Source organism: Lethenteron reissneri, chromosome 33, assembly GCF_015708825.2.
Source record: "Lethenteron reissneri isolate LAM-NWPU_2019-01 chromosome 33, ASM1570882v1, whole genome shotgun sequence".
NCBI classification, from domain to species: domain Eukaryota; kingdom Metazoa; phylum Chordata; class Hyperoartia; order Petromyzontiformes; family Petromyzontidae; genus Lethenteron; species Lethenteron reissneri.
In genome coordinates, this window is record NC_083811.1 from 1,508,916 (window position 1) to 1,536,840 (window position 27,925).

Genomic DNA, 27,925 nt, shown 5'->3' on the forward strand with positions numbered 1-27,925 from the left:
TTTATACATTGTTGTTTGATTAACCGTTTTCCATAATCCACTTAGCGATGCGTTCCTGGGCTTAATTCTCACTTCAATAGGATTAGAATTATCAGGATTCACTGAGCGATGGTTTCCTGGCCTTAATTCTCACTTCAATAGAATTCATTTTCAATCGAATTGTGTTTGTTAAAGCAATGACAGTATCACTTTTTTTGACACTCCACCCCGCGTATCGTTCAGACAAGGCAAATGTCAGCGCGAAACTGTTTAGGCGACATTTATTTCCATATAACAGCGCGTTGTCATATTGTTTCCCCGCGCTCGCTACACATCAAAAACACACATTTCCAATATGCGGCAAAATATCACGTGCGTGCCACTTGCGTACTCTTACGGCTGCGTAAATTTGTATCAAATCGCCACAGGCACACGGTATAGAACACTGAAGAAGCGGCTTTAAAAAACATGATCACATACAAAACGAGCGTTGGAGCTGCGGTTGTTAACCGGTGGTCTAAGCGTTTGTTGGTCCTCTTTGCAAGGAACTCTCTTTGGGTCCCCCTACGTCTCCTTGCCCCCCCCCCCCCCCCCGGCATCATATCGTGGCACCTGGGCCCCTCCGGTGTCTCCGGTGCAATTGCACCGCCTGCACTCTCGACAGCTGCGCCACTGGCGGTGACCACAGACGTGCTTTGCGGCCAAATCTCGGGTGTAAGAGACCCCAGCGCTTGCCCAGACTGCGGGTTTTGTGGACGGTTTGCCTGGATGGTTTTATTATGCCTTGGCTGTCGACTGATAACAGTTGGACGTAATTGCCGGGGGTGGCGCGCGTCTCGTCGACGAACCTGACATTCTCGTTCATATATTGGCCGCTCGCGTTCGGCCGCAACGCACGCACACAAACACACATGGCTATCGCGAATTGGGCGTTAAAATGTTGCTCTCGACTCGGCCACGCGGAGAGCGTGAGCGTTGAAAGTGAATTAAAAATGCCAACCCACTTGCCCTTCTCGTACGACTGCTGGTTAAGTGGGTCCGCGACAGGAAGGCATCGTCAAACGCTATCACCCCCCCGCCACTCCGCGAACCATCACGGCACGGGTTTGTGTGTTTACCAACTATCAGGCGCGTACAGCAATGCTAACGACTGGATTTGTGTGTGAACGGGGAACGTCGAGCGTGGGAACGGGGCACCGGGGCGTGGTGGCTCGTGGGCGTCGTTTGAGAAGGACGTTGAAATTTTTAAATTACGAGACTGCCCATCACAACAAGAACTTTACTGCAGGCTGGAAACAAATAGATTTAGGAACACAAAGGTGTGCAGCATTGTATGTACAAAAGGACTCGGTCTTCCTCAGACCGTCTGCTCAAAGCAACTGAACTTGGCCGTTTTTGTCGTTGAAGGATAGCCACGTTTTCTCAACCCTTTGAGTAGGTGGTCTGAACGACAAAAGTCGCCATTCAGTTCCTTAGAGCTGGTGGTCTGGATAAGGCTGAGTGCTTCTGTACATGCAATGCTGAACATATTTGAGTGCCTGGTTTCAATTGAAACCCGTAACTGGGGTTGAAGAGTTTGGGTTGGGGTGGTTGCTAAAGAGACGGAGTAAATGATCCTGATCAACGCTCCACCAGATGAAAGAAGGATGGCTGCGAGGGGTATGCAAGTGGACCTCCGTGGTCTGATTAACCGATTCCAACATTGACTATGACCCATATCTTAAAGTGATGGTCCCCTTACCAGTAACATCGGCAGTTCACCAGCATTGATTCCAGCAAGGCTGATGAGAGACCGTCCAAACCATACCAGAGTTTGCTCTAATTGAACCAATGCTGCTGACGTTTTGCTTTCCCAGGAGGCCGTGCGGCCGATGGGATGAGTAAGAAGTAGGTTATTTATTTACTTACGTGGAGCGATGGATACATGAAGGAGTTACTTTGCTTATTTCCTATCCCAATTCCAGCGTGGTCGCTATATCAGGACGCCCATGCCGAGTGGCTGTCCACGTGTTGGTCCTACGTTGGCCTGCGCCTGGTTGTATTGGGAGCTGCCGTGGTTGCGTTGTGCGTGCGGGGCGTGAGATATGGGAGCTGTGACTGGATCTCGGTGGCCACCTCTCGACCGCCGTGCGTGGCGTGCGCACGTCCACACGCTCACACACGACCGCGCGTCCTCGCACGTTCTAACTCTCCTTGAGAAACGGGATCTCTTCCTTGACTTCACCGCCCACGACCAGGCAGTCCCTCTCCAGGTCTATCGACACCTGTGAACAGGTGGACAAACAGGTAAAGGTGCAGCCCTGCAATGTCTTGCCACTTGCTGTCAGAAGGCCTCCCACTCTGAAGGGGAGTGGTTTTCAGCCGGGGGTACGCGGACCCCTGGGGGCACGTGAGGCTATTTATAAATGTGTGTGAAATTATATCTTCCGTGAATAGTCACTCATGAATCTGCCAAGATCAAAATAACATTTACGCCCATATGATATAGAATACCTTTCTAAACTCATTGATCGTAAACAATGTTGGTTTCCAAGAGTCACCAGCGAGCGAGAACGCATTACGTCATGCGTGCAAGAACGTCCGTTAATTTATTCGCTTCCAATTACCAGCAGCTACTTGGGGATACCTCACAACATGGGAACAGTTAATTAAGGTATTGATGTTCATTATTCATAAATGTATTTCTCAGGACCATTTTGGGTCAGGCAAGGGGGGGGGGGGGTACTCGGTTGAAACAAAATTCACCAAGGGGTGCTCCAGTAACCAAACAAGTTTGAGAACCACTGCTCTCGGGTTCCTGTCAAGGGGCATTTGGCCTACTCTTCCATGCTGGCCAGACGTCTTGGAATAGGTGGGAGTACTCACACTTCGCCCCCCACCTCCACCTGTGATGTTCTCACACTGCTGGGGGAAGGAACCCCGCACCATTGTTGCAGCTGCGCTTCTGGGAGATGGAATCGAACCGGCGACATGTGGATGCCAGTGGAGGTGGTTCTTGGGGGGTGCAGCAGTGGGTGTGGGTACTTGCGGGGAGCGGTGGTGTAGTGCTTAGCGCGCTGCGCTACGAACCTGGCCACCCGAGTTCGATTCCCGCTCACGGCCAACACCTTTTACGATTAACTGGACCGGTCATGGGCCTCCTCTAGGTCGACTCGGCCTCAATTGAGTACGTGGTGCGGTGCGTAAAAACATCGCCACTGGGGAGACAAAGGCGGCCGGGCGTGGTGCTGGCCACCCACCCCCTCGTGTGCTGTTCTGGCCTTCATAGGTGCTCGCTAACAGCACTTGCCCCAACAGTCTGTTAAGGCTACACAGGAGATCTTTTGTCTTTGTGTGGTACCTGCAAGTCTCGCAGCGTCTCCAGGCCCAGTTGCAGGTCCGTCGAGTCGTCGTCTGCGCGGGCACATGGAGTCCTCGTTAACAAACAGAACATCCGTGGTGAAGGCGGTGTGGATTTATACCGCCTGTTGAATATGCCACTCAAGCAATTGCGACGGACGGGTTCGGGTTAATTTGCCAAATGCTCAATTGGTGTTTTGAGCACAAATGAGAATTTTAAATGTATGTTTGTAATAAATTCTGCCTTGGATTGTTATCAACAGCAGCTGTCAGCGCCTCTATGTGCAATGTAATCATAATGATGTTTTCTATATAAAATAAAATAAATCCTCGCTGAGTCCACAGAACTCGTTTTCAGGAGTGGTGCTGCTTTTGTTATATATGGCCAAACCCTATTAAAGAATAGTTTTTTTTTGCATTGAGGATTACATCATCATCGTCGTCGTCTTCATTATGATCAATCGACGACGTGAATTAATCATCAGTCCACAGCATCACCATTATTCCACCAACCGTCATCATTATGCAATGACACGCGACGTCGCACCCTTTGCACCTGGACTAATTATCACTCCCAGCATTGCGGTCGGCACGTGGTGGCTCCTTTGCCCGACCACGACCACCACCAGCCTCGCACATCGGCCACCACCCTCTCGCAGCAACACGATGAGCCCTTTCCCAAGCTCACCTCGTTTCCTTAACGGTCAACATTGTCGCCGATTCGCATGTGTGCCTTCCGCCTCTGCGCCTCGCCATACCGCACATTTCTTAAGCGTGATTCAGAGCTTGCGTACAACGTACATTTGTTATTTATAGCGATCGTGCAGGAATATGGTTATCAGCCCGTCCCAGCTGGCTGACTCAAGGCGGTAAACGGAATCGTATGCATTGTAAATTGTGCGCTCGGGCTTAATGTCTCACTGAATATTTCACGGCTTGCTGGGAGACTTGAGTAGGTGACACGTGACTGGTAGCCACAGCCATAGCGAGAGGTCTACTGGACGTGGTTTGCTGGGCGTGGAATTATTTTACGTAGGTCGCTGACCCAGACAGATCCAAATGACATTAATCCACGACTGTGCTCATGAAAAACACACATTGTGCATGATGAATACAATGATGTGTTGAGATGCGGATCCTCTTCATCATGGTAGTATTCACGATATTGAATGTCTTCATTATCATCATCTCTTTATTGCAGTGGATCTCACCCGTTGTGTGGTATATAGAGGCCGCCCAATCAAGGCCGCTTGTACCTACGCGTTCCCAGCCTCTGCAACCCACCCGCGTTACCAAGGCCACAAGACATGTACACGCCTCTAGTCAACGCGGTGTTAGACACATCTTAGACACATGTTAGACACGTGTTTCACGTTGTAGATTCCTGTGCGTGTGTCTCCGCAACGTGACGCTACGAGATTTTACGCTGAGTGCATTTTTCGGAAATAATTTTTTTCATTTGTAAACGACGTTTTCTGCCATTGGTGGTTAATTGTTGGATTTTTTGCGGGGAAATTGTCTTCGCATGTTTGTACTTGCTTGTTTGTCTGTTGATTCGGGTGCCACCTTTGTGACCGACTGGGGCCCTATGCGTCGCATCATGCTGCCGCCCCCTCCCCCACAGTCACAGTAACGTGACGCGAGCGTTGAATGGTGGTCGACAGCCGTTCAGCTCTGTCGGCTGTGGGGCTGTGGGAGCCCCTGGCGCGAGATGCCCTGTCAGAGTGGTGGCGTCTAATTGCTTCCTTGATCGAGTGACGGCTCCTCGGTTGGGCACGGTGTGGGGAGTGCATGGCGAGATGTGAAAATGGACTGCCTCCCAATCTCCGGCCTCTTCCCAAACAAATCGACATTCGCACAATGGTATTGAGAATGCCACGTGAGGTCAGAGGCGGTGCCACGTCGTGTGGAGGGGGGGGGGATACATTTTAAGAGTGAGAATTGCATGTGCGTCAGTGGCCCAATTTGCAGGGGGCAGCAGTGGGGTGTGTGGAGGGAGGGAGGGAACAGGGAGAGCTGTAAATGAGGTGAGAGCCCTGCTCTCTAGGGGCTCGAGGACTCGGGAGAACAGCGCTGCCTTCGCACGTCTCGGCTGTCCGTGACGCGACCCCGCGTCCGTGTCGCGCGGACTGTGCTCGTCGACGAGGCTGGCGTAATTCACGACGACGTCTGCCTGACGTCGCCCAGCCCGTGACCGCCGCGAGGAGGCGGTGCGCACGCCTCGCTCCAAGGACCCTCGGCTGACTTGGGGTGGCGGTCAAAGTGGTGGGGGGGGGGGTGACGCAGGGCGGTGTGATGGCAGGGTAGGAGGTCGGTGTAGGGTCACAAGAGTGGGTGGGGTCTTGCAGGGAGGGGTGGTGGCAGAGTGGGGGCGCCACGGTGGCTAGGAAATGTTAACTACCTCGCCATGGTATGCAGGAGGATCGTGGGTTCAATCCCGACCCTGACGCCTGTTGTATATCTCTCTCCTCGCGGTCACTGTGGATTTTTCTCCGGGTCCTCCGCTCTTTCCCTCCACGTTTAGAATCGAAGTCACAACGCGTTGAGGGCATCGGCTGCGATGCATTTCCACACGGTGATCAGCCGCTCTGTTGCGCTATCATTTGTGATCGCCAGGTCGCTTCCGAAAAAAAACAGCTACATAGCTCATTGGAGCCTTGCCTGGTAGAATAAAAAAAACTACTTTAGGTTTAGCTTAAATATCTGTTAGTGTGTGGTTCTGAGGGTGGGGCGGTGGCGAGGGTAGGGGGGGGGTACGCGAGTAGGAGGACCCCACGCACCGATCGCCCATGCGGAGCAGCGCAGCGTGCGGCCTCCCAGCTGCAGCAGCAGCCCCCCGATCAGCGCCGTGGCTCCCGCCGGGCGCGCGCTCCGCGGCTCCCCCCGCTCCTCCTCGCCCCAGTCCTGCAGCCTGGGGGGTGGAGAACCGGGGGCACGTGAGCGCGTGGACAGGTAGAGGGCCGGCTAGACGGGTCATTGGGTGGGCAGGTAGGACAGCTGGCTAGACAAGTAAACAGACGGACAGGTCTACAGCCAAGTAGACAGGTAATCAGACAGGCAGGTAGAGAGCCAGGTAGATAGGTAATCAGATGGACAGGTCTACAGCCGGATAGACAGGTAATCAGACGGACAGGTCTACAGGCAGGTAGATAGGTAATCAGACGGACAGGTCTACAGGCAGGTAGACAGGTAATCAGACGGACAGGTCTACAGGCAGGTAGATAGGTAATCAGACGGACAGGTCTACAGGCAGGTAGACAGGTAATCAGACGGACAGGTAGACAGCCAGGTACAATCGTATTTGTTTAACTGGGTGGCGGAAGCGCGAGAGACCCGAATGGAGGAGTCACATTTGCTCGAGTGACCTGGGTCACCAAAACGACAAAGGCAAAACGCAAATGACAATGCAACAAACAAGTGCTGGAACCCACCTGATCACGAGTTCCGTTGTGAATACATTCCGACAGAACGCTTGCATTTGTGTTACTTCACCTGCATGGCTGCGTCAACGCTTATTCGTAACGTGTCCATTGCATTATTTAAAGTAATATTCATTGCAGCTCCAAGTCGCCGTCGTTTTGTAACGCGTCCAGTCTCTTGAGAGTCGTCTCGGCTTTCCGCGCAGATGAGCAAACGCAGAGTGACGACGTTTCGGCGAAATTACGCAGCAGCAGCAGCAAGAGTGGGCGGCCACGCCTGAAGGTCGATTGAAAGGCATTTTTTCTAAATCGCTAAATTTCAGACGGGTGCCAGACTTGAGGCACGCAGTCTCTGTGCGTATTCATGAGATGAGAGCCGAGTTTTTGAATTTTAATTTCTTACCTCGGGGAAAACGATGACACACGCGCATGCCACATTTGCATCGAGACGTGCGTTTCCTCCCGGTCTGCAGTGCCTCCGTGCGTCTGCAAGGAGGCCGGATACACTGCCCTCTCTGATGAGGCTTGTTGTAATTACCGGCGAAACGTGTGGTACTTGAATTGTAAATATTACAGTGGCTTTACTCTCCAACACACCGGTGTGCTGAATTAGTAACCAATTGGCACGTTTTGTTTACGTTACAAACCTTACCGATTTGCTGTGTCAGGTGGTGGCGGGTTTGACGACACATTTATATTTACGCGATCTAACGCAAAACAACCTCTGTTACCGACTGTTCATCTTCGATTCTGTACGACTCCTCTTTTGCTCGCCTGCCTCCAGATCCATCTCTGGCTCCCTCTCCTTACGCAAAAGCCCATCTCCCGCTGTCGTCGCTAGACATGCGATGCCCTGCCACGTGTGGCTCTTCGTTGTCTCCGCTACGAATGAGCGGCTTTGAAGGAGTACGGGGGCGTTGCCTGGAACGTGCCCTGTTATATTTAGTTTGTTTTCGGCATTCGGGCAATGTCAGGTCACGCGGCCGTTGCATCGATCCGCGAAGCCCTCTGGGGATGACCTCGTCTCAAGGCTCATTGGCAGCAGCAGGCGCGGAACTCGTGTGATGGATGTGATGGATACAGGATAGGCGAGGGCGATCATAAGGTCTCCGGCAGGGGTAAGTGAGCGACGTCCGCTTGATCTGCTGTCAGTGGTGAGCTTCAGGGCCCCGTGAGCGTGGCTATATTCGTCCAGGCGTGCGTCGCGCGGATTTGTAACAACGCTCCAATGCGCTTTCAGGCCGTGCCGCGTGTCGTACGCACAGTGTCACGGCCGCACGTGCCGAGAGCCACGCAGCTCGCAAACTTACGCGGTAGGACAACTTTGTAAGTGCAGCTGCTCATGAATAGGGGCGGCAGGGCGGGCATCTCGTGGTCGCAAGGGGCCTCCTTTTTGTTTTGTTTTCAGAAGCAATGGGTCGAGAATGGGGGGGGTGGCAGAGAGCCCCAAACAGGTCGGCCTGGTGGGGAAGGGCGCTTGACAGTGAGCGGAGAGAGGTCGGCAAAGGGAATCTGACTCCTCCTCCTGCTCCTCCTCCTGCTCCTCGTCCTCCTCCCCCTCCTCCTCCGTCGGGGTTCATCCAATTTAAAATCCCACCGAGGCTCTTCCATCCCGCGCCGTTTAACGTCGCGGGCAATTCCCTCCGAGTAAACGGTCACAGCCGAGACGTCCTCGTCAAGCCGCAGAAATTATTTCGTGTTTTTTTTTCACTTCCGCGGGTGCGCAACTTTTATTTATTTATTGTTCGTTCAAAATTATATATTTTTCTTGTCATTTTGGCCTCTAACGGAGCTGAAGCGGATGCCCCGCGCTCGAGAGCACCGCGGCCGACGCGAGCGTCGCCCGGCGATTGCCGACCACCACTCACCGGAGCCGCTTGGCGCACGCGTGGGAGACGAGGTTGGCGGCGCGCGTCGTGCACAGCGCGGCCGTCGCGTCCCCGCCGGAGCACTGCAAGCCGCAACACACGGCCAGGGGGAGGGGGGGGGGCAAACGAAGCGGCAAACGAGCGGTTAACACGCGGTCGATACGCGGTCGATACGTGGTCGATGCGCGGTGCTTCCGAAGCCCTCTCTTCCTATCCCCAACTGCTGATCTTTTGCCCCCACCCCACACCCACACGCACCCCACAGCGGCGTAGCTGCCCCGTGCGCAGGCGGTGCAACTGCACCGGGGCTCGTGAGCCTCCGGAGAGGCCCGGGTGCCAGGCGACGACTCACCGGCCTCACCATGCAAACTGCGTCGTTACAACAATAATAATAATGATGACGATATTATCACGGATGTAATTGATGTATCGAGGAAAGCCTCGTTGAATAAAAGGCACGCCATGCGAGAGAGGATGGCGCTCAAAGTATAGAGCATGCATCGTGCTCCGCGGAGCGCTCGTACGGGATGGTCTCGAGGTCGCCGTGACCTTGTTAATGCCGCGGTAAACCAGGGAAATTGTCGAGGCAATTTTGACCGCCAATAGTCGCCGAGCCAACTTGTCTTTTGTTTTCTAAACAGAACTCCCCAACTGCCTCATTGGCGTACCAAGCTGCCACAGTTGCCGATTAATATTGCAGACAACAATTGCCTGAAAAATTCCCTGACGTATCGCACGGCTCTACCCTCTGCGCTCTGGTCAACGAGCAGGGTCTACAGAGCCCTCGCCCGCTCGGGGCGTCACGGGATGAAAACAAATCCACTGTCAGAGGGCAGTGCCATCACCCTCCATGCTAGAGAGAAGAAGCGGACGTCACAGAGCTACGGCTCAGATCTCTTCACCTGACCTCTGGTCGACGCTGCAGAGGGCAGCGATACATTCCCACGTGCTCTGCCACGTGAGATCATTTGTTCGTTGATTCATACCGCGCCACCCATGCCGTATGTCTCCAGTCGCCCTGCCGCAGGGGGACCCTCAGTGGCAGGTGCCCATTTGTGCCACGAGGTGTACGTGGCATTGGCCGGCTTTTTGTGTTCAGTTTTTGTCTTCACCCCCTTCGTGCGGAGCGACAGACCAAGTAGCTTCCACACAGCGTTATGCAACCGATGAAAAGATAATGTCGCTCGACTGATTCAGGAGTGAGACCTCTGCTGTCAAACTGGAGCCGGTCATGAGCACACTGGCCAGGAATGGGAAACTCTCCACTCTCTCCACAACTGCCTTATCACCGATTGGGAGTTGTGGGGGTGGAGTGTCCAATGGTACGAAATACCCAGGCAGTGCTTAGTTTTGGAGGGGCTGATGATGTCTCCACCTCTTAGTGGCAAGCTCCAGGTTCAGCAGCAGCAGCACCTCCAACTCCTCATCTGAGTGAGCAGCAATTACCAGATAATCGGTTGAGCAATAGGGACAAAGTGGGTCATCCCCACTTTGTCCCACGACTTTTTCAGGCTTAGGCATCTCCCATCCCCCAGGACCTCACAGAAATGCTCAGCAAATCTGCAAACCTGTTCCTGGGGGTCGGAGATTGGATCACCGCTTCTTTACCCTCATGATGGTAATAGGCGTGGTGCTGCAGGTTACTTTCCTGATGGAATTAAAGAGCGATTTATGATCGCGGGCCATTGAGGCAGACTCCATCTCCTCAGCAACCCGCGACCACCAACCATCCTTGCAGCGCCTCAAGGCTCTCCGAACCTGACGTGGGATGCTGTAGACGATGAGAGTGGGCCTGTCGCTTTTTCTCAGCCAGCCTGAACACCTTCTCTGTCAGCCAGGGTCTCTGATGAGGTCTGGACCATGTAGGAAGTTGTTTTTGCCGGACTACTCACACACCCACTCACACACTTACTCATACACTCACTCACACACCCACTCACACACTCACACACCCACTCACACACTCACTCATACACTCACACACTCATACACTCACACACTCATACATTCACACACTCATACACTCACTCACTCACACACTCATACACTCACACACTCACTCACTCGCAGTTAGGTTGTTAACAAGGGCGACCGCGCCAGCAACAAACGCACGGACCACGATCCCCTCCCACCCCCCACCCCCCGGCGCGTCACCTTGCAGCGCACGCGGAGCGAGTCGTGCGAGGGCGCTCCCCCTCCTCCTCCTTCTTCTTCTTCGCGAGTGGCCGCCTCTTCCCTCTCCTCGCGGGACGATTGGCTCTCCAGCACGGGCGACAGGGGAACGGCTGCAGCGGCCTTCGTCTCGACCACCAAGGACAGCATCTCCAGCGCCGGCACGACGGATTTCGGGAGCAGAGCGATGGTTTCGTGGACCGCAGTGAGGATTTCCAGAGACGGGACCCCGATGGTCTCGGAGGTCGGGGTGAGGGTCTCGGGGGTCGGAGTCGGGGTAGGGGTCGGAGAAGGGGTCTCGGAGGTGGGCGCTTGGGTGTGCTGGGTCGAGGCGAGCTGAGCGGGCTCCGTGGTGGAAGAGGCGGTGAGCGGAGCGTGCGGGTCGGAGCGCAGCTTGGAGAGGTGAGTTTCCAGCAGGCGCTTTTGGAGCGAGTAAGGAGGTTGCTGATGGGCGCGTGGTGGGGGAGAGACAAGACGCGCGGTTAGGGTCGTTACATGGCAGTGCTCTTCACTCATTTTTCAGAGAGAGGCCGATAGGACGTCAGTATGAGAGCCGCCACGCATTTGAAACCATTGGGTGTTTGACAGCAGCACGATGATTGGGGAGTGTTTTCACCATTTGTGTAGTGTCGGGGGCCGCACTAAAGGCCACCAGGGACCGCCAGTGTCCCGTGGGCCTTGGGATGAAGAACACCGGTTTATGACAAGATAGACACAGCAGCAAGCAGCAGGTAACGATGCAGCCCTGGAATTGCTTGTTCCTGCACCTTGTGGCGGAAGAACCGCCACGAGAGGGAGCTCCAGAGAGCCCCCATCGATGGAAATTTGGCCTACTCTTCCAAACTAGCCGGACGTCTCGGAAGAGGTGGGAGTTACCCACACTTTACCCCACCACCAACACGCGCCCTGCCGACCGCCTTCACTGCAGAGGCAGGGTGATTCTCGACACCATTGGGGGTGCCCATCCAATTGTTTGAGATGGTGGCGCTCTGGGACGCGCCGGCGTATGGGGTCTAGGAGTGCCCGATTTCAGTAAGGACCCATTATCACAGTAAAGACACATTGCAATTATATTCATAGACACAAAACGGAGTTCTGTTTATATTTTCCCGATGAAAAAAAACTAATTGCGCAAACAACGCGCAATGCGATCTTCGGGACCTGTGTTTTTTTTTTAGTCTCAAAAGTGTTTAATTATAGTCAAGAGTAGCTATATTTTCATCAATCAGTTCCACACGGCGAGTCACAGTCCTGCGTGATAAACTGACTTTTTAAAATTTGCTTTTGATCTCCGGACACAAGATGTCTGCTGTCTGTACCATGCATTATTTTACAAACTCGCCTTCGGAGAAAGGCTTGCTAGCAGCCTTTGCTATTTCGAATGCCACCAAAAAACTTGCCTTGGTAGTTGACTCTTGAATCGCAGTTTGTCGGTGAAAAAAATGTTGCTGAGTCTGTAAATTAGCCGCCAACCTCTGAGCCGTAGCCGCCCGTTCTTGCGTTGACTGCTTGCTCGCGTAGTCAGCATGCTTCGTAGCAAAGTGACGGCTGATGTTGTACTCCTTGAAAACTGCGACAGTTTTTCGGCATATCAGGCATACAGCCTTCGATTGGACTTCAGTGAAAAAATATTTTGCTGTCCACTCCTTTTAAACACTCGGCACTCATTGTCCACTTTTCGTTTCCTTGATCCGCTCATTTTACAGAAGGGCTCACAGGGCAAAGCGACAAGGTGAAGGGAGCACCATATCGAACTCAGCAATGTCAACAAAGCCTGACACTGGCGCTGACGGCGAGATCATGTGCCCTTTCGAGCCCGAAACACCACACTCAGGTCAAAGTGCGCAATCTGATGGGGCAATGGGGGCATTACAGGAGGAAGGTAACATTTAATTTAATTATAATAATATTTGGACAAGTTCAGCTGGCCGGATTAAAAAGCCCAACGGGCCGTGCTTTTCCCATGTCTGGTCAACACGATTCGGGTTACACACAGAGAACGTGACAGGAGGTGCGATCGGACATTTTCTTAGCGCCTGCACTTACGCCAGAAAGCGTGTTCATCATTCACGGCGCAATGAGTTCATTACCATCGCTGATCAGCTGCCCGCCACTCCCCGCCGCTCCCAAGCACTCCCCGCCACGCCCCGTCACTCCCCGCCACTCCCCACCACTCTCCGTCACTCCCCATCACTCCCCGCCGCTCCCAAGCACTCCCCACCACTCCCCATCACTCCCCGCCACGCCCCGTCACTCCCCGCCACTCCCCACCACTCTCCGTCACTCCCCATCACTCCCCGCCACTCCCCACCACTCTCCGTCACTCCCCATCACTCCCCGCCGCTCCCAAGCACTCCCCACCACTCCCCATCACTCCCCGCCACGCCCCGTCACTCCCCGCCACTCCCCACCACTCTCCGTCACTCCCCATCACTCCCCGCCACTCCCCACCACTCTCCGTCACTCCCCATCACTCCCCGCCGCTCCCAAGCACTCCCCACCACTCCCCATCACTCCCCGCCGCTCCCCATCACTCCCCGCCACGCCCCGTCACTCCCCGCCACTCCCCATCACTCCCAAGCACTCTCCGTCACTCCCCGTCGCTCCCCGCCGCTCCCAAGCACTCCCCACCGCACCAGTCAAAGGGACACCAATGGAAGGGGTCATTGCGTCGTCCTCTTGTGCAGAGTGCGCGGCGTAGCGCAGGAGGCGGCGGCGGCTCGGGGTCGCGCGACGTCCACGAGCACTCGGGGCCACCGCCTTTGTTGACGTTTTACGCTTCAGCGGCGGCATTGATTAATCGATCCCTACCATCGTTACAAAGACAAAATCCCCCCGTATAGCCTTAACAGGCTGTTGAGGCAAGTGCTGCTAGCGAGCAGCTATGGAGGCCGGAACGGCACACGAGGGGGTGGGTGGCCAGCACCACGCCCGGACGCCTTTGTCTCCCGAGTGGCGATGCTCACACATCGCACAAGGTACTCGTTTTTAGGCTGAGTCGACCTAGGGGAGGCCCAGGACCGGTTCAAATAATCGTTGCTGGCGTTGGCCGTGAGCGGGAATCGAACTCGGGTCGCCGGGTTCGTAGCACAGCGTAGCGCTAACCGCTGCACCACCGCTCCCCACCCACTCACGCGCACGCACGCGCGGCTCATGCGCATGGGTCCCGTGAGATCCCTCCGCGTTGGAGCGAATAATCCTCGGGCTGAGCCTCACACCACAAGTGCTTAACATCCAGCTCGTCAGAGCCGTCGGTCAAACGTCTCTCAGTGGGAGGTCGCTCCCTCTCCTCTGCTGTACCCCGCGGGGTCTGGAACTCTCTCTCTCGTCACAGCTCGTGCGTGCGTCCGACTCCTTGACCCTCTTGGAAGCCACAACGCTGCGTCGTCTCCTTCCGTCGTGTGCGGTGTCCTGAGAAGTGGGACTGTCTCCGCTGTGGATGGTCTAAGTGTCCCCCCTTCGAAATTCACTAATTTCTTTCGCCGATAAGACATCATCGTCAGTGTTGAGGGCCGCCACGCATTTGAAACCATTGGGGGGGGGGGGGGGTGTGACAGCGGCACGATGATGATGATGGGGGTGTTGTCACGTGTTGTGTATTGTCGGGGGCTGCACGTCAGTGACCCGCAGCCTTGCAATGAAGAACGCCGCTCTACAGACCCAGTCGGCGGCTGTCGTGTGTACACAACGCCGAGTGTCTGCAAACAGATTTTCTCCCAAAAAAAACCTCCACAAATTCGTCAATAACACCGTTTGTGATCCTTAAATATAAAGAATTATATAACGAGCGACGTTTCGGGCAATGGCCCTTCACAGCATATGGAGATGCCAGAGAGGAAGAGTCTACGTGCTGTTGAGAAGGGGCCGTCGCCCGAAATGTCTCCTATTGTGTTAGCGTCCGTTTCAGGGCATACGGCGGTGGTGTTGTTATTGACGAACGTGTGGGTCTTGTTGTTGTTGTTGTTTGTGCATCACCGCCAAACTGATGCGTCTGATTCCACCAAATGTCTCAGAATGGCGACACTGGGGGCCACGTGTGTCTGAGAAGTGTGTACAGTGAGCGCACGTTGTTGTTGTTGTTTCACACGTCAGGCTATCGCGACCAATATCATCCATTATAGAGGTATTTTTAAATTAGATCAACAGCCAGAATCTGGCTATCGCCTAATGAAGCTGGTGAGTGCATTAGTGAGTGGGTGAGTGGGTTGGTGAGTTGTTTAGCGAGTGAGTGGTGGTGTGACCTGCGGTGTGGTGGTTGAACACATTGTAGAAGAAGCGATCAGTCTTTGAAGACCGAGTCCTCAACACGGGTGGATCAATCAACGAGTGAACGGTGACCATGGTAGTAGTTGTAGTAGCGATAGAAGAGTGGTAAGGAGGTGGCTGACCGCCAGTAAGTGAGCGAGTGACGTCGATCACCGTGACTGCTTCACATTGAATTCTACCCCAGTGCAGGATTCCAACTTTTGTGTCCTTCCAAATGTGTGCTTTGTATAGTAGCGGAGTAATAACATACATGGATAGACTGGCCCCGGACATGTGAATGTAGAGTTTCCTCCACTGGCTCAGGAGAAGCTCTGGTTCCTCATTCCAAAGGAAACCATTTCACGCTGAACGGAGCTGTTCCCCATGTGCGGTGGCACAGTAAGGAGCGGCAAAGACAAAGGTCCCCCGTATAGCCTTTGACAGGCTGCTTGGGGCAAGTGCTGTCAATGGGCACCGATGAAGGCCAACACGGCACACGACGGTTAATGTGGCCAATACCCCCCCCTACCCGGCCACCTTTGTCTCCCCAGTGCTGATGTTTACACACCACACCAGGTCGTCATTTAAAGCTGAGTTCAAATAGGGGAGGCCCAGGACAGGTAAAGATATTGCGTCACCGATGTTAGCCGTGAGCGTCGCCGGGTTCGTAGCGCAGTGCGCTAATCACTGCGCCACCGCTCCCCCACGGGCAATATACCCAAGCATTTTGAGCTGATTTAGAGCGTGAATCAAAAACGGAATTCTTATTATTTCACTGTGCAATGTGAACTCAATATATTCATCAGATGACATCCTATTGTGTCGCTGTCGGATGTGCAGAATAATCTCGCTCGAAGTAATTACCCTTGAATCTCAATTGGCTGCCCACGAGTGCAGTACATTACAGACTGTGTGTGTGTTAGTGTGTAGCTGGTAGAGCGGTGGCTCAGCGGTTAGCGCACTGCGCTACGAACCCGGCGACCCGAGTTCGGTTCAGGCTCACGGCCGGCACCAATGACCATTATCTGAACCGGCCCTGGGCCTTCCCGAGTTAGACTCAGCCTCAAACGAGTACTGTACATGGTGTCGATGTGTAAACATCGCCACTGGGGAGACAAAGGCGGCCAGGGCATCGTGCTGGCCATTCACCCCCTCGTGTGCCGTGCCGGAGGACCTTCATAGGTGCCACTCGCTAACAGCGCTTGCCCCAACAGTCTGTTACAAAAAAGCCCTTTATTATGGATAATGTTGGTCGCAACAGCCTCCGTATGTTAAACAGTCTGTTACGCGCTATACGGGGATCTTTGTCGTCGCAGCTGGCAGAAGGAAGGAAGCAAGCGACGGCGAGGTGTGGCGATGCATCATTGACATAACCATTCTCGCAATTTCTAGGGCGCTTGCTTAAAAGGCTCGGCGATTGAAAGCCCCTTAACACCGAATCTTATCTCAACACTTTGGAAGGGCACCCCCAGTAGCAGCTATCTCTGTGCAGCGCAGGGCCACCCGGCACGAGACCGGTAGGCGATGGTTGATATTGTGTAATCCCAGTAAGGTGAATGTGAAATTCCATTATTGTAATTTAGCAACCTTGCACAATGACGCTGACACTCGTTTTGAATGACTTCGTGGTGGGGGGGGGATTCTTGAACGTCCATCACGAAGTGGACCCGCTCGTGGGATTTGCGCTTTCATAGCACGCCGCAGTATTAACTAGGTCGGCCCACGGCCGTTATTATCCAATAGGCCACAGTGGGGGCACTGTGCCTAGAGCCTACGAAGACGAAAAGGGCCTACGGGGCAAAAAACAACGTTGACCACGCTGTGTCATGTAAAATGCAACCAGGATAGCCTCTTGAATTAATGTGTTTATATAGACAAAGGATAGGCACAGTGTAGCTACAAAGAGGCAGAGTCGTGTCATTATTATTTTTACAAGATGAGCGATAAATCAACACGGAAGATTAACTTTTCGAGATTTTCTTTCATTTACAAAATTCGCGAATGAACACCTGCAAGTGGTGTTTTATTGCTCCCCTCTCACAATCTCAATTCTCACGAGGGCGGAGCAGTGCGAGCGAAAGACAAAATGTGGCGTTGTTAAATTTCGATTTAAAGCTTTCGTGACTGCAGGGATTCATCTTCTTGGTTCTTTCGGTAAAGTCACGTAGAAGGGAAGTAATAAAATACTAAAAATAAAACATAATAAAACGTCGTGAGAATTATTTTATTATGTTTTATTTTTATTATTTTATTACTTCCCTTCTACGTGACTTTACCGAAAGAACCAAGACGATGTGGCGTTGTTCTCCTCCGCGTGAAACAAGCGGAGTGGCCGCGGCAGTGGCAGTGGCGCAGGGCAGCGGGACTGGGGCCGTCTCTGCGGCAAGCGGCCACCAACTCGCTCCCGCGTCGCGACCTCGTGACCTTGGCGTGAAATGAATTGCGGCGGGGGTCATTTGTATGCGCGTCTGTCTCGCGCAAAACCCTGCCTCGGACGTGTGCGTTGTCGTGTCAATGTATAGATGGGGAATACAATGACGCAATGCCCCTTTGGTTTAAAGAACACACGCGCACGCGGCCCCGTGTGTTACAACGCTTGGAATATACAACGTACAGTGATATTGGGCGCGCGCGTGTGTGTGAGTGGTATGTGTGTGTGGCGTGTTTGTGGCGTGTGTGTGTGTGGCGTGTGTGTGGTGTGTTTGTGGCGTGTGTGTGTGGCGTGTGTGTGTGTGGCGTGTGTGTGTGTGGCGTGTGTGTGGTGTGTGTTTGTGGCGTGTGTCTGTGTGTGGCGTGTGTGTGTGTGTGGCGTGTGTGTGTGGTGTGTGTGTGGCGTGTTTGTGGCATGTGTGTGTGGCGCGTGTGTGTGTGCGTCGTGTCTGAATGATGTCTGGGGAGCGGTAGTGTAGCGGTTAGCGCCCTGCCCTACGAATCCGGACGCTCGTGTGACGGATATTTAAACCGGTCCTGGGCCTCCCCTAGGTCGACTCAACCTCAAATGAGTACCTGGTGCGGTGTGTAAACATCAGCCAACGGGGAGACAAAGGCGGCCCGGGGTTGCTACTGGCCACCCACTCCCTCGTGTGCCGTGCCAGCCTTCATAGGTGCCGCTGGCTGACAGCGCTTGTCACAATAAGAATGTAACGGCTATACGGGTGGGGATCTTTGTCTTTGAATGATGTCTGTGCCAGAGGCGGGCATGGAAACTTCGCATGGGGGGAGCACCTCATGAATACACAACACATTTATCGTGTTTCCCCTCGCAAATATCAATACTCTACAAACGATGCACATGTATTTTTAACACGCGGTAGGATTTCGCGACATATAGTATTCATAATAAAGGTTGTTGGGTAGATCGCGTAAGTATGTGTCGTAACTTTCCACCACCTGACACAGCCAATTAGGGATTTGTCACGTAAGCCAAACGCCAATTAGTTACTAATTCAGCTCACCGGTGTGTTGGGGAGCAAATCCACAACATTTACAATTCGAGTACCTTTATAATGAATGTACACGTATATTGAACTTCTTTCGCACCCTACGTAGGCACCCGTGTTCATCGGGGGTGCGGGGGAAGGACAAAAAAAATACTTTTTTGCTGTGGATTTCACATCTGATGATGATTGCTTGTGTTGCAGTTGAAACGTCGTGAGAATTTTATTATTTTATATTTTAATTATTTTATTATTTCCCTTCTACGTGACTTTACCGAAAAAAACCAAGAACATGAATCCATGCAGTCCCTAAAGCTTTAAATCAAAAGTTCTAAAGATGTTGAGTTTTCAATATCGATGGTTTAAAAGTGCACAGCACCAATGGGCTTCCTAATATCGGAAGGAAGAGCGTTCCAGACGGCCGCAGGAGCGGATCTGAAAGCGCCGCGCGATAAAGCGGTAACCGCCGTCTCTGTTCGATGTTCCAGCAGCTAAATAAAAGCCGCTGCTGCTGCTGTGAGGATGCCCGGAGTGGCGTGGTGATGGTTTCTACACGGCCGGGGTGGAGGGGGGTGGTGGTGGTGGTGGTGGGGGGAGGTCGTGAGGTCAGCACGACGCACGAAGCCGCTTTGACGCTGTGGGATGCGGACAACGTGCCGGCCTGTCCGCCAGCCAGCCAGCCAGCCAGCAAAACTTTGTTCCGATGCTGCAAAGTGTGATACCAATTTCCGGAGCCTCTCGGGAGGGGCGGTTGCGCCCCCGCCTCCCCCTGGATCCGCACTTGCGTGTATGTCTATACACGAGTGTAATATAGCGTGTGTGAGTGATGCGGGATGTGATGCGTGTCGGCATGCGCGTCGTGACCATCGTAAATCAAGGAAATCACCGTCCCTGCTCCTCTGTCCCTGTACCACCTCCCTCCCTGCACCACCTCCCTGCACCACCTCCCTGTACCACCTCCCTGTACCACCTCCCTCCCTGCACCACCTCCCTGCACCACCTCCCTCCCTGCTCCTCTCTCCCTCCCTCCGCAGTTGCACGCACGAGCGAGTTTAAGAGAGGACGACTCCGGACGGGAGACGATCATCTCTCTCGTCGTCCCTTCTTACAAATATCACAAATACCACCTGCTGTCCCCGTTACAATCACAACGGCGGCACGTGAGTTTGCTGCCTACTGGCATCGCTAGCAGCGCACGTCCTCTCATTATGCGTAGATCATTTGCCAAACAACACCGGGACAAAAACCAATGTGGCTCGTACAGCCTCAACGGACTGTTGGGCCCAGTGTTGTTAGCAAGCACCTATTAGGACCGGCACGGCACAGGAGGGGGTGGGTCTATATATATGATTGTGATGTATGTTGAAATTATTTCGCACCGTACGAAGCCAATCGTGCAACAACAAACGCCGTTCGCCGCTAAGTGGCGGTGACGTCACCACGGCGCTTGTGCCAGGCTCGGTGCACGTTGAGGCCACGCGGAGTGTCGAAGGCCAGCTGGCAGGAGGTCACGGACCAGACCCAGGGTGTCATTGGTTGACTGACTGAGATGACTGGCTGATGCACCACCACTTGTACTCCCCATTGTGCCAACTGTCTGCGTTTTAACCTGCCCGGCGCTCCCCTCGTTGTGAGCGTCGCTCTTCTTATATCCGTTGTTGCTGGAGGGCGACTGCATCCAACTGCCCAGTAGCGTCCTTTACGAGCCTCGTGTACAGAGGCCGATCTTGGCACCGCTGGTACCGCGTACCGGTCATTGGCAAGTCCAATAAGCTCCACATCCCTCTGTACCACATTATTCCATCTCTTCTCTAGCCCGTGCCGCGCCCTATCACCCCCTTCTATTCGGCCAAATAGAAGCTGCTTTGGGCATGCGCTGGATGTGGCATGCGGGCTACGTGGCCCGGCCAACGCAGCCCCGTTAGGCGGAGGACTTGCACGTGCACACACATATGCATGGACACATTGAGCCCCACAATTTCCTGCCTGTGTAGTTGCCTGGAAGAAACTGCTTTGTTTGCGAGTGCCAGGGCGGCATGCCACTGAGATTACCGCTAATTACAATGCAATTGGAATTTCGAGAGATGCGGTTGGTTTGGGGGAGGCCTTTATTCCAGCAATGGCTTGATCATGGCTAATGATGCTGATAATTTTTGATGTACAGCCGGCGGCACATGTGCATCACTGGAAGCAAGGAGGTGCATATATTAAATATGTGTAAGAGGCGGGGGTGAGGGAGGGTGGAGGAGCGGTGGTGCAGTGGTTAGCGCAGCTGCGCTAAGAAATAGACAATCTGGGGGCGTGACATCTGAACGTCCCCTGCTCACACCATCCTCCAACTCACTCACCAACCCGCGCGCTGAAGTATGATCACCACATCACGTTTTGGAAGCCTTGTATCCATCATTGAATTGACAAACGCATTTATATTGTGATTACTGCGTTTTATTTCCGTTGGCGAGAAGAGAGTGAAAGGCGGAGCCGAACGTCTTGAGCCGTCACTTAAACCGTGACAGGGAGACGACAGCACGGACGGCTGGCGAAAGGGATTTTAGACAACAGGAACAGCAGAGGAAGAAGGAGCGACCTCCCACTGGGTGTAGGTGGACTCGGTGCGGCGGTGCATGGCTCTGATCTAGCTCTTGAGCGCTGGGGTTGATGGATCACACAAAGATCATTGTAGGCCGAGACTCCTAATCTGCCAGGCTAGGAGGCGGCCAATAGATGGCAGTACACCAAGTAGGTTGACTATATATGTGTGTACCATATATCGGATGGTTTGAGTGTGTATCCCCTCCTGGGCACAGCTTACGTAACATGACAGTGGTAAAACAAAATCATCAAGGGTACGGACTTCCTAAACCGAATCATCAGTACAGTAGCAGCACCGCCAATCCGTAGCATCATAATCGTAATCAATCGCCATTCCATCATCATCACCACCATCCATCAACCCCTGCCAATCGTATTTATTATTAATCATCAATCATTTATCCTTCCATCGGTCATCATTATCAATCGAAACACCTTTCAATCAACACGCATCCATCACGTCGTCGTGGATGGGCAATTCACAGCCCATATCTCGATTGGTAACCAGGATGAAGCTCATCTGCACTGCTATCAGCTGAAGGACTTCATATTGAAGAGTCCCCGTATAGCCTTCGCAGACTGTTGGGACAAATGTTGGTAGCGAGTGGCACCTATAAAGGCCGGCATAGCACACGAGGGGATGGGTGACCAGCACCACGCCCGGCCGCCTTTGTCTTCCTCGTGGCAATGTTTACACACCGCACCAATTACTCACGCATTTGAGGCTATGTGCAAAAACAAATATACCCCGTGTAGACTTATCAGACTGTTAGGGCAAGTACTGTTAGCGAGCACCTATGAAGGCTGGAACGGTACGCGAGGGTGTGGGTGGCCAGCACCACGCCCGACCGCCTTTGTCTTCCCAGTGGCGATGTTTACACACCGCACCAGATACTCGTTTGGGGCTGAGTCGATCTAGGGGAGGCCTAGGACTGGTTCAAATAATCGTCACCGGTGTTGGCCGTGAGCGGGAATCGAACCTGGGTCGCCAGGTTCGTAGCGCAGCGCGCTAACCACTACACTACCTCTCCCCATACTCAGGTGCACACACACACACGCGCGCGCACACGCGCACACGCACATACACACATACGCACACACACACGCTCATGTCACTTACGGCCTCGAGTTTTCGGAAGCCGTCCAGGGGCAGGAGATCAGCCGAGTCCTTGTGTGAGAACTGCGTGTTCTGCTTGAGCCGCCTCTGCTGGTGGAGCCGAGCGGCATTGTGCAGCTCCATCTCCCGTCGACTGGGCTCCGTCATCGTTACTGCTGCTGCTGTAGCTGCTGCTGCTGCTGAAGATGATGACAGTGGCGAGGATAAGGAGATGGGGTGAGTTTGGGTGAGGAGTTGGTGGTGGTGAGAGACCGATTCGGGGGAACAGAGGCTGTGTTGGAGAGCGATGATGCCAAGACGAAGCGAGATGCACAATTCTGGATCGTGGATTCTTCACACGAGGCTGGCGTGCGCACTCAGAGCTGAAGGCAAATTCATACAAATCCGACACGGCACAACTACAGCGGTATCGCTGTCCAGGCACTACGCTCCATACAATGAGTATTATTATTCGACACGAATCACACTGCGCTATTTAGTATGATGTAATATTTGATACCGTACGGAATGTCTGTAGGATCGGGATGAGTGTGTGTGCACACACGCGACAGCCCGTCTCGGTCTGCGCGCGTGAGGGATGTGCTCTCTATATATGGGCGCGTGTGTGTGTGCATGTGTGTGTGGCTGTCTGTGCGTGTGTGCGTGTCTGCATGTGTGTGTGTGCATGTGTGTGTGGCTGTCTATGCGTGTGTGTGGTTGACTGTGTAGAATGGTAGCGTAATGGTTAGCGCGCTGCGCTACGAACCCCAATTCGATTTTCGCTCACGGCCACCAACAGTAACGATTATCTGAACCGGTCCCGGGCCTCCCTTAGATCGACTCAGCCTCAAAGGAGTACCTTGTGCGGTGTGTAAACATCGCCACTAGAGAGACAAAGGCGGCTGTGCGTGGTGCTAGCCAATCACCCCCTCGTGCACTGTACTGGCCTTCAAATGTGCTCACTAACAGCACTTGCCCCCAAAAGTATGCTGAGGCTATACGGGGGATCTTTGTCTTTGTGATACCGCATCGATGGGTGGGGCTTGGGACAGAGAGGCGGGGCTGCGGGGGACCGAAGCGCGTTCTCCGTTGCTAAGAAACCGGAGGGGGGGGGGTGAGGGGTCGTGTATCAGGAGCCCCCTCCCCCTCTCACCCCCCCGCCTCCCACATGGATTCCCCCAGCTCCCCCCACGTGCCCCCCAGCTCCCCCCACGTATCCCCCCCCCCCGCCCTCTAGAACATGTTTGACGTCAAGACTTGTGAATAGATTAAATGGGGTTCTTGACGGATCTATGGAGAGCGTTTGAAATTAGCCATTGATGTTCGTGTAATTGTTGAATTTGGTAGTTGTTTTCGTGGTGGTGGTGGTGGATATCATGATAGTGGTGGTGGTGGTGGTCACACTGGTGGTGTGGGGAGCGGTGGTGCAGCGGTTAGCGCTACAAACCCGGCCACCCGAGTTCGATTCCCGCTCAGGGCCAACACCGGTGACGGTTATCTGATCCGGCCCTGGGCCTCCCGTACGTCGACTCAGCCTAAAATGAATACCTGGTGCGATGTGTAAACATCGCCACTGGGGAGACAAAGGCAGCCAGGCGTGGTGCTGGCCATCCACCCCCTCGTGTGCTGTGCCGGCCTTTATAGGTGCTCGCTAACAGCACTTGACCCAACAGTTTGTTAAGGCTATGCGGGGGATCTTTGTCTTTGTGGGGGTAATTTTGATGGCAGCGATGATTATGATTATGTAAATTGTGGAGATGATATCACCACCACCATCAAAGTTGATGGTGGTGGTGATTATGACGGTGGTGTTGGTAGTGGTGGGTGCGGAATTGATGGCAGCAGGGAGCGGTAAAGCATCGGTTAGCGCGCTGCGCCACTAACCCGTTCACCCGAGTTTGAATCCCGCTCACGGCCCACCAACACCAGTGACGATTATCTGAACCGGTCCTGGGGCTTCCCTTAGGTTGACTCAGCCTCAAGTGAGTGCCTGGTGCGCGATGTGTAAACATCGCCACGGGTGAGACAAAGGCGGCCGGGCGTTGTGCTGGCCACCCAGCCCGTCGTGCGCCGTGCCGGCCTTCCAAAGTTCTCCCTGTGAGGAGCAGCTGTCCTCTGGAAATATTTGCTAAACACAGCCACAGCGAGACGCATACTGGATGCGGTGTGCCGGGTGCAGGGGGAACGAATCCCCTGCCGTGTCTCCTCCGACGCCTGGGCACGAGTTGAACTTCTCTCACGGCGCTCGAGGTTTGTCGTACGGCCAGCAGCCCGGGCCATGCGCCTTTAATGAACGGCCCTGGCGGATTAAACAAGAAGAATACTCGGGGCCTGAAAGCGAGCGGACGTCGTGTGACGGTGAGATTTGTTCTGATGAAAAACAACCGCCCCCTGCTCCCCCCCCGGCTCCCCCCTCAGTGCCCCAGAGAGACATTGAGAGGGACAGAGGAGGAGAGACGAGGGGCGCGGGATGAGTCGTGATGAGCTGGGACGACGTGGATGGGAGAGAATACTGTACATAAACAGCCATTATCTATCCACTGCTGGATGGAGGAATCCTGAATCCGTTGTGTTTTTTAAAAACAAAATGAAGGGTAGTGGCCCTTCTTCATAGGGCCATTGCCCGAAACGTCGCCTGTTATTAAAAAATGTAAATAATAAGGCCAGTGTGTTGAGTGTTTTTGTTAACTGTGCACTACAGTCAACGCAGCAGCAGCAGCAGCATCACCAGGTTTTTTGAATGAATGAAATCAGTTAATTAAATCAGTGAATATGAGTTAATGAAATCAGTTAATGATATTCGTGAATGGAATCAATGAATTATATGAGCGAATTAAATCAGTGAATGATATGAATGAAATCAGTGAATATGAGTTTATATGAGTGAATGAAATCAGTGAATGAAATACGTGAATGAAATCCGTGAATATTTGTGAATTCAATCAGTGAATGATATGAGTGAATGAAATCGGTTAATGTAACGCCTGAATGAAATCAGTGAAGTATATAAGTCATGATAAAGGTTTGTGGGTTAGATCGCGTAAGTATAAATGCGTCGAAACCCTCCACCACCCGACACGGCCAACCAGTAAGGGATTTGTTACGTAAATAAAAAGACAAATAGTCACTACTTCAGCCCACCGGCGTGTTGAAGAGTGAATCCACACCATTTACAATTTGAGTACGACGTTTCGCTGGTAATTACATCCAGCATCATCGGGCGATTTGCCAGAATTGTGGCAAATACTTACGCGATCTAACCCAAATCCTTTATTATGAATATATTGGTCGCGAAAGTCTGCTCCGTGTTAAACTGAGATGAGCGATGCTGGAGCGACACAGGGGGCCGTGAGGTGGCCAAGCAGGGAGAGTGTGCGGCAGCCACGCGGAGGGTCCCGGGTTCGAACCCACCGTCGGTCTTGTCGTTATTATATAACGCGAGTATATATTTATACCACCGGAGTGACGTTCTAAAGTGCATGATGGATCAAATGCTCAGGAGGGGCTTGTTTGAAATACCTTATTTTGGAAGAATACGTGAAACTGACGATTATTTAATAACCAGAACTGGCCTGGCTTTACACCGTCCCCCTCGTGGTGTAGAGGGCAACACGGTGGGCTTTGGAGTGCGTGGCCCAGGTTCGAATCCTATGTTGTTTTTTTTACGTTTTTTTTAATCATTACGTAACAAAAAACATGAAGACGTCACCGCACTTAATTGTGTCACGCGAAATTGCATTCATGCTACGCGATCACGTAATTACCCCCACTCTTACACGTCCACGCGTGCAGTGGCAAGTCACTTTCCCAGTGCTAGACACATCGAGGTCTCCGTCGTCAGTGGGATAATGAAAGACGCACGCCACAGGAGTGCGACTGTGTCCACGCAGCCCAAACTATGGACCGCAGAGTACACCCGCTGTGGGTCTGCGCTACTTCAACGGACGAGGAACAGCGACACGGACACGACCTCTCACTGTCTCTCTCTCTGCTGAAGCCCTCTCGTCGTGGCCAGGAGACCTCGACATTGGCATTTATCTTTTGAAAAACGTGGCCATCGCCACGTCACACGCGCAATGCCATAACGAGATGACATCATCACGCCACGTGTAGCCCTGGCGTGTCACCGATGCTCGATGGGCGAGTGGGATCCACGCGAGGTTGACGATCATCGAGACCCAAGTTCAAATCCAGCTTTTTTATTTTTTTATTTCTACCGACCGAGTTTTTCTTTTCAAAACTAGTCCACGCTAAACACATTTTTTGTAATAAATATTTAAATTACTTAATTTTTTAAAAAATAAAACATCTGCAATGACTATGTTGAGAAAAGACGACGATTTAATAACCTAATCATTCAAAGCATACACCAAAGCCCTTGTGGTGTAATGGAGAAGCAGACCCCCCTTTAAATTGGGCAGACAGGTTCAAATCCGAGATTCCCCTTTTAGATATTTAAACTTTACGTGATGACGTCCTCGCGTGTGTTTTTAACAGCCACGTGCGCTCTGTGCAATAACTACACGCACAAAACAGCACACATCTGTGTGAGGACTTGGTGGCTCAAGGCGATGCGAGGCAATCCTGGAAGTCCACACGTGATGGGTTCGAATCCCGGGCACAGCGGCGAATATCCAGGAACATCAACGGCTTTCACGAGGCAAGGTGAGTGATATGTAATGTAAATGTTTCTCTCTGTGTACAATACTAACGTGTGTGTATGTCTGTGTGTACAGGAGATTGGAGTCCGAGGCATGGAGGGACTAGAGACGTGGACGACCTTGGATGGAGACATGGAACGGCGGGGACAAGAGGGCATGGAGGAAAGAGAGTAAGATTTATTTATTTTTGCCAATGCCACTAATACATTTTCACCAGTAGGGGGCGCTCTTCTACCGCTAGGGGGCGCTGTTCACTAGGGGGCGCTGTTCTATGCAGTTTCCCATTTAAAGTGTCAATTTATTGCAAATAAACCCATTTACGCCGGTTGTTCGGGGTATTGCAGCTGTACGCTATGGTTTGATGCAAAATCTCGGTGGAAACTCCACACGCAACGAAAAAACAGTAAAAGTGAAATTTACAATGACCACTTAGACAGGGTTTCGGTGCAATTTGGCACTAAAAGCTGCTATTTCTACAACAGAATACCACTACAAACACGATTTGCCTGAGAAAAATTCCGTTAAATGTTATAAAACCGGCTACATCTGGTTGTTTATATCTTTAAAAAAAACGTAAAACACTTAAGTATTGTAAAAAAAATCGTAAGACCCACCACGGATTGTAAAATGCACTCATCCAGCAGTGGATTTGAGATATTACTGCACAGACAGCGACCAGTCACGGGTTATGAATATTTCTGACTCCACGCAGCTCTTTAAACCCCACGAGGGTTACGGGTAATAACCTCTTTCACAGCAACATTGTTCGTAAGCAAACAACCACGGCGTCTAAAAGGCAAGAATCAACTTCAAGTTCTCAACCCCAATTGCGAACTTCACAGCGAGTGAGCAACACGAGGAGACCACCCTCCTCTCCCCGTCTCTCCCCTCTCGTCTCGCTCCCCTCCCCGTGCCTCTCCCCCCTCTCACCTGGCTCCACTCCGCTCGCCCGTGGCCCCTCCACTTCAGCGGCCGAGGCGTCCTGGCCCAGACCCCCAGCCAAGCTCCACCCCGCCACGGTGGTGGCTCCACTCCTCTCGGTGGAGCCGCCTCGACCCCGACCGCCACCGCCAAGGCCCCTCCCCCTGTCCGGGCGCGAGCTGAGCGCCGCCTCCCC

The 27,925-nt window shown here is 53.0% G+C and overlaps 1 protein-coding gene across 1 annotated transcript; it reads right to left on the reverse strand.

The window, feature by feature from the left end:
* Positions 1-246: 246 nt before the first annotated feature.
* Positions 247-22,943, reverse strand: LOC133350191 (nuclear receptor-interacting protein 3-like). The gene is made up of 6 exons (XM_061564288.1): positions 22,172-22,943; positions 10,760-11,221; positions 8,606-8,688; positions 6,099-6,229; positions 3,320-3,372; positions 247-2,243 (listed from the first exon to the last, which is right to left on the reverse strand). The coding sequence occupies exons 1-6, from the start codon at positions 22,313-22,315 to the stop codon at positions 2,163-2,165; spliced, it is 954 nt and encodes a 317-aa protein (XP_061420272.1). The 5' UTR covers positions 22,316-22,943; the 3' UTR covers positions 247-2,162.
* Between the last annotated feature and the right edge of the window lie 4,982 nt (positions 22,944-27,925).

What these genes read in the sequence shown, in the direction of transcription:
- LOC133350191 (XM_061564288.1), bottom strand. Translation starts at nt 22,315, where the DNA reads ATGACGGAGCCCAGTCGACGGGAGATGGAGCTGCACAATGCCGCTCGG. An exon ending in GCTTCCGAAAACTCGAGGCC is followed by an intron (nt 11,222 to 22,171) that starts GTAAGTGACATG and finishes CGCGCCCATCAG; the next exon opens with CAACCTCCTTACTCGCTCCA. An exon ending in GCGTGCGCCAAGCGGCTCCG is followed by an intron (nt 6,230 to 8,605) that starts GTGAGTGGTGGT and finishes TCCACCCCCCAG; the next exon opens with GCTGCAGGACTGGGGCGAGG.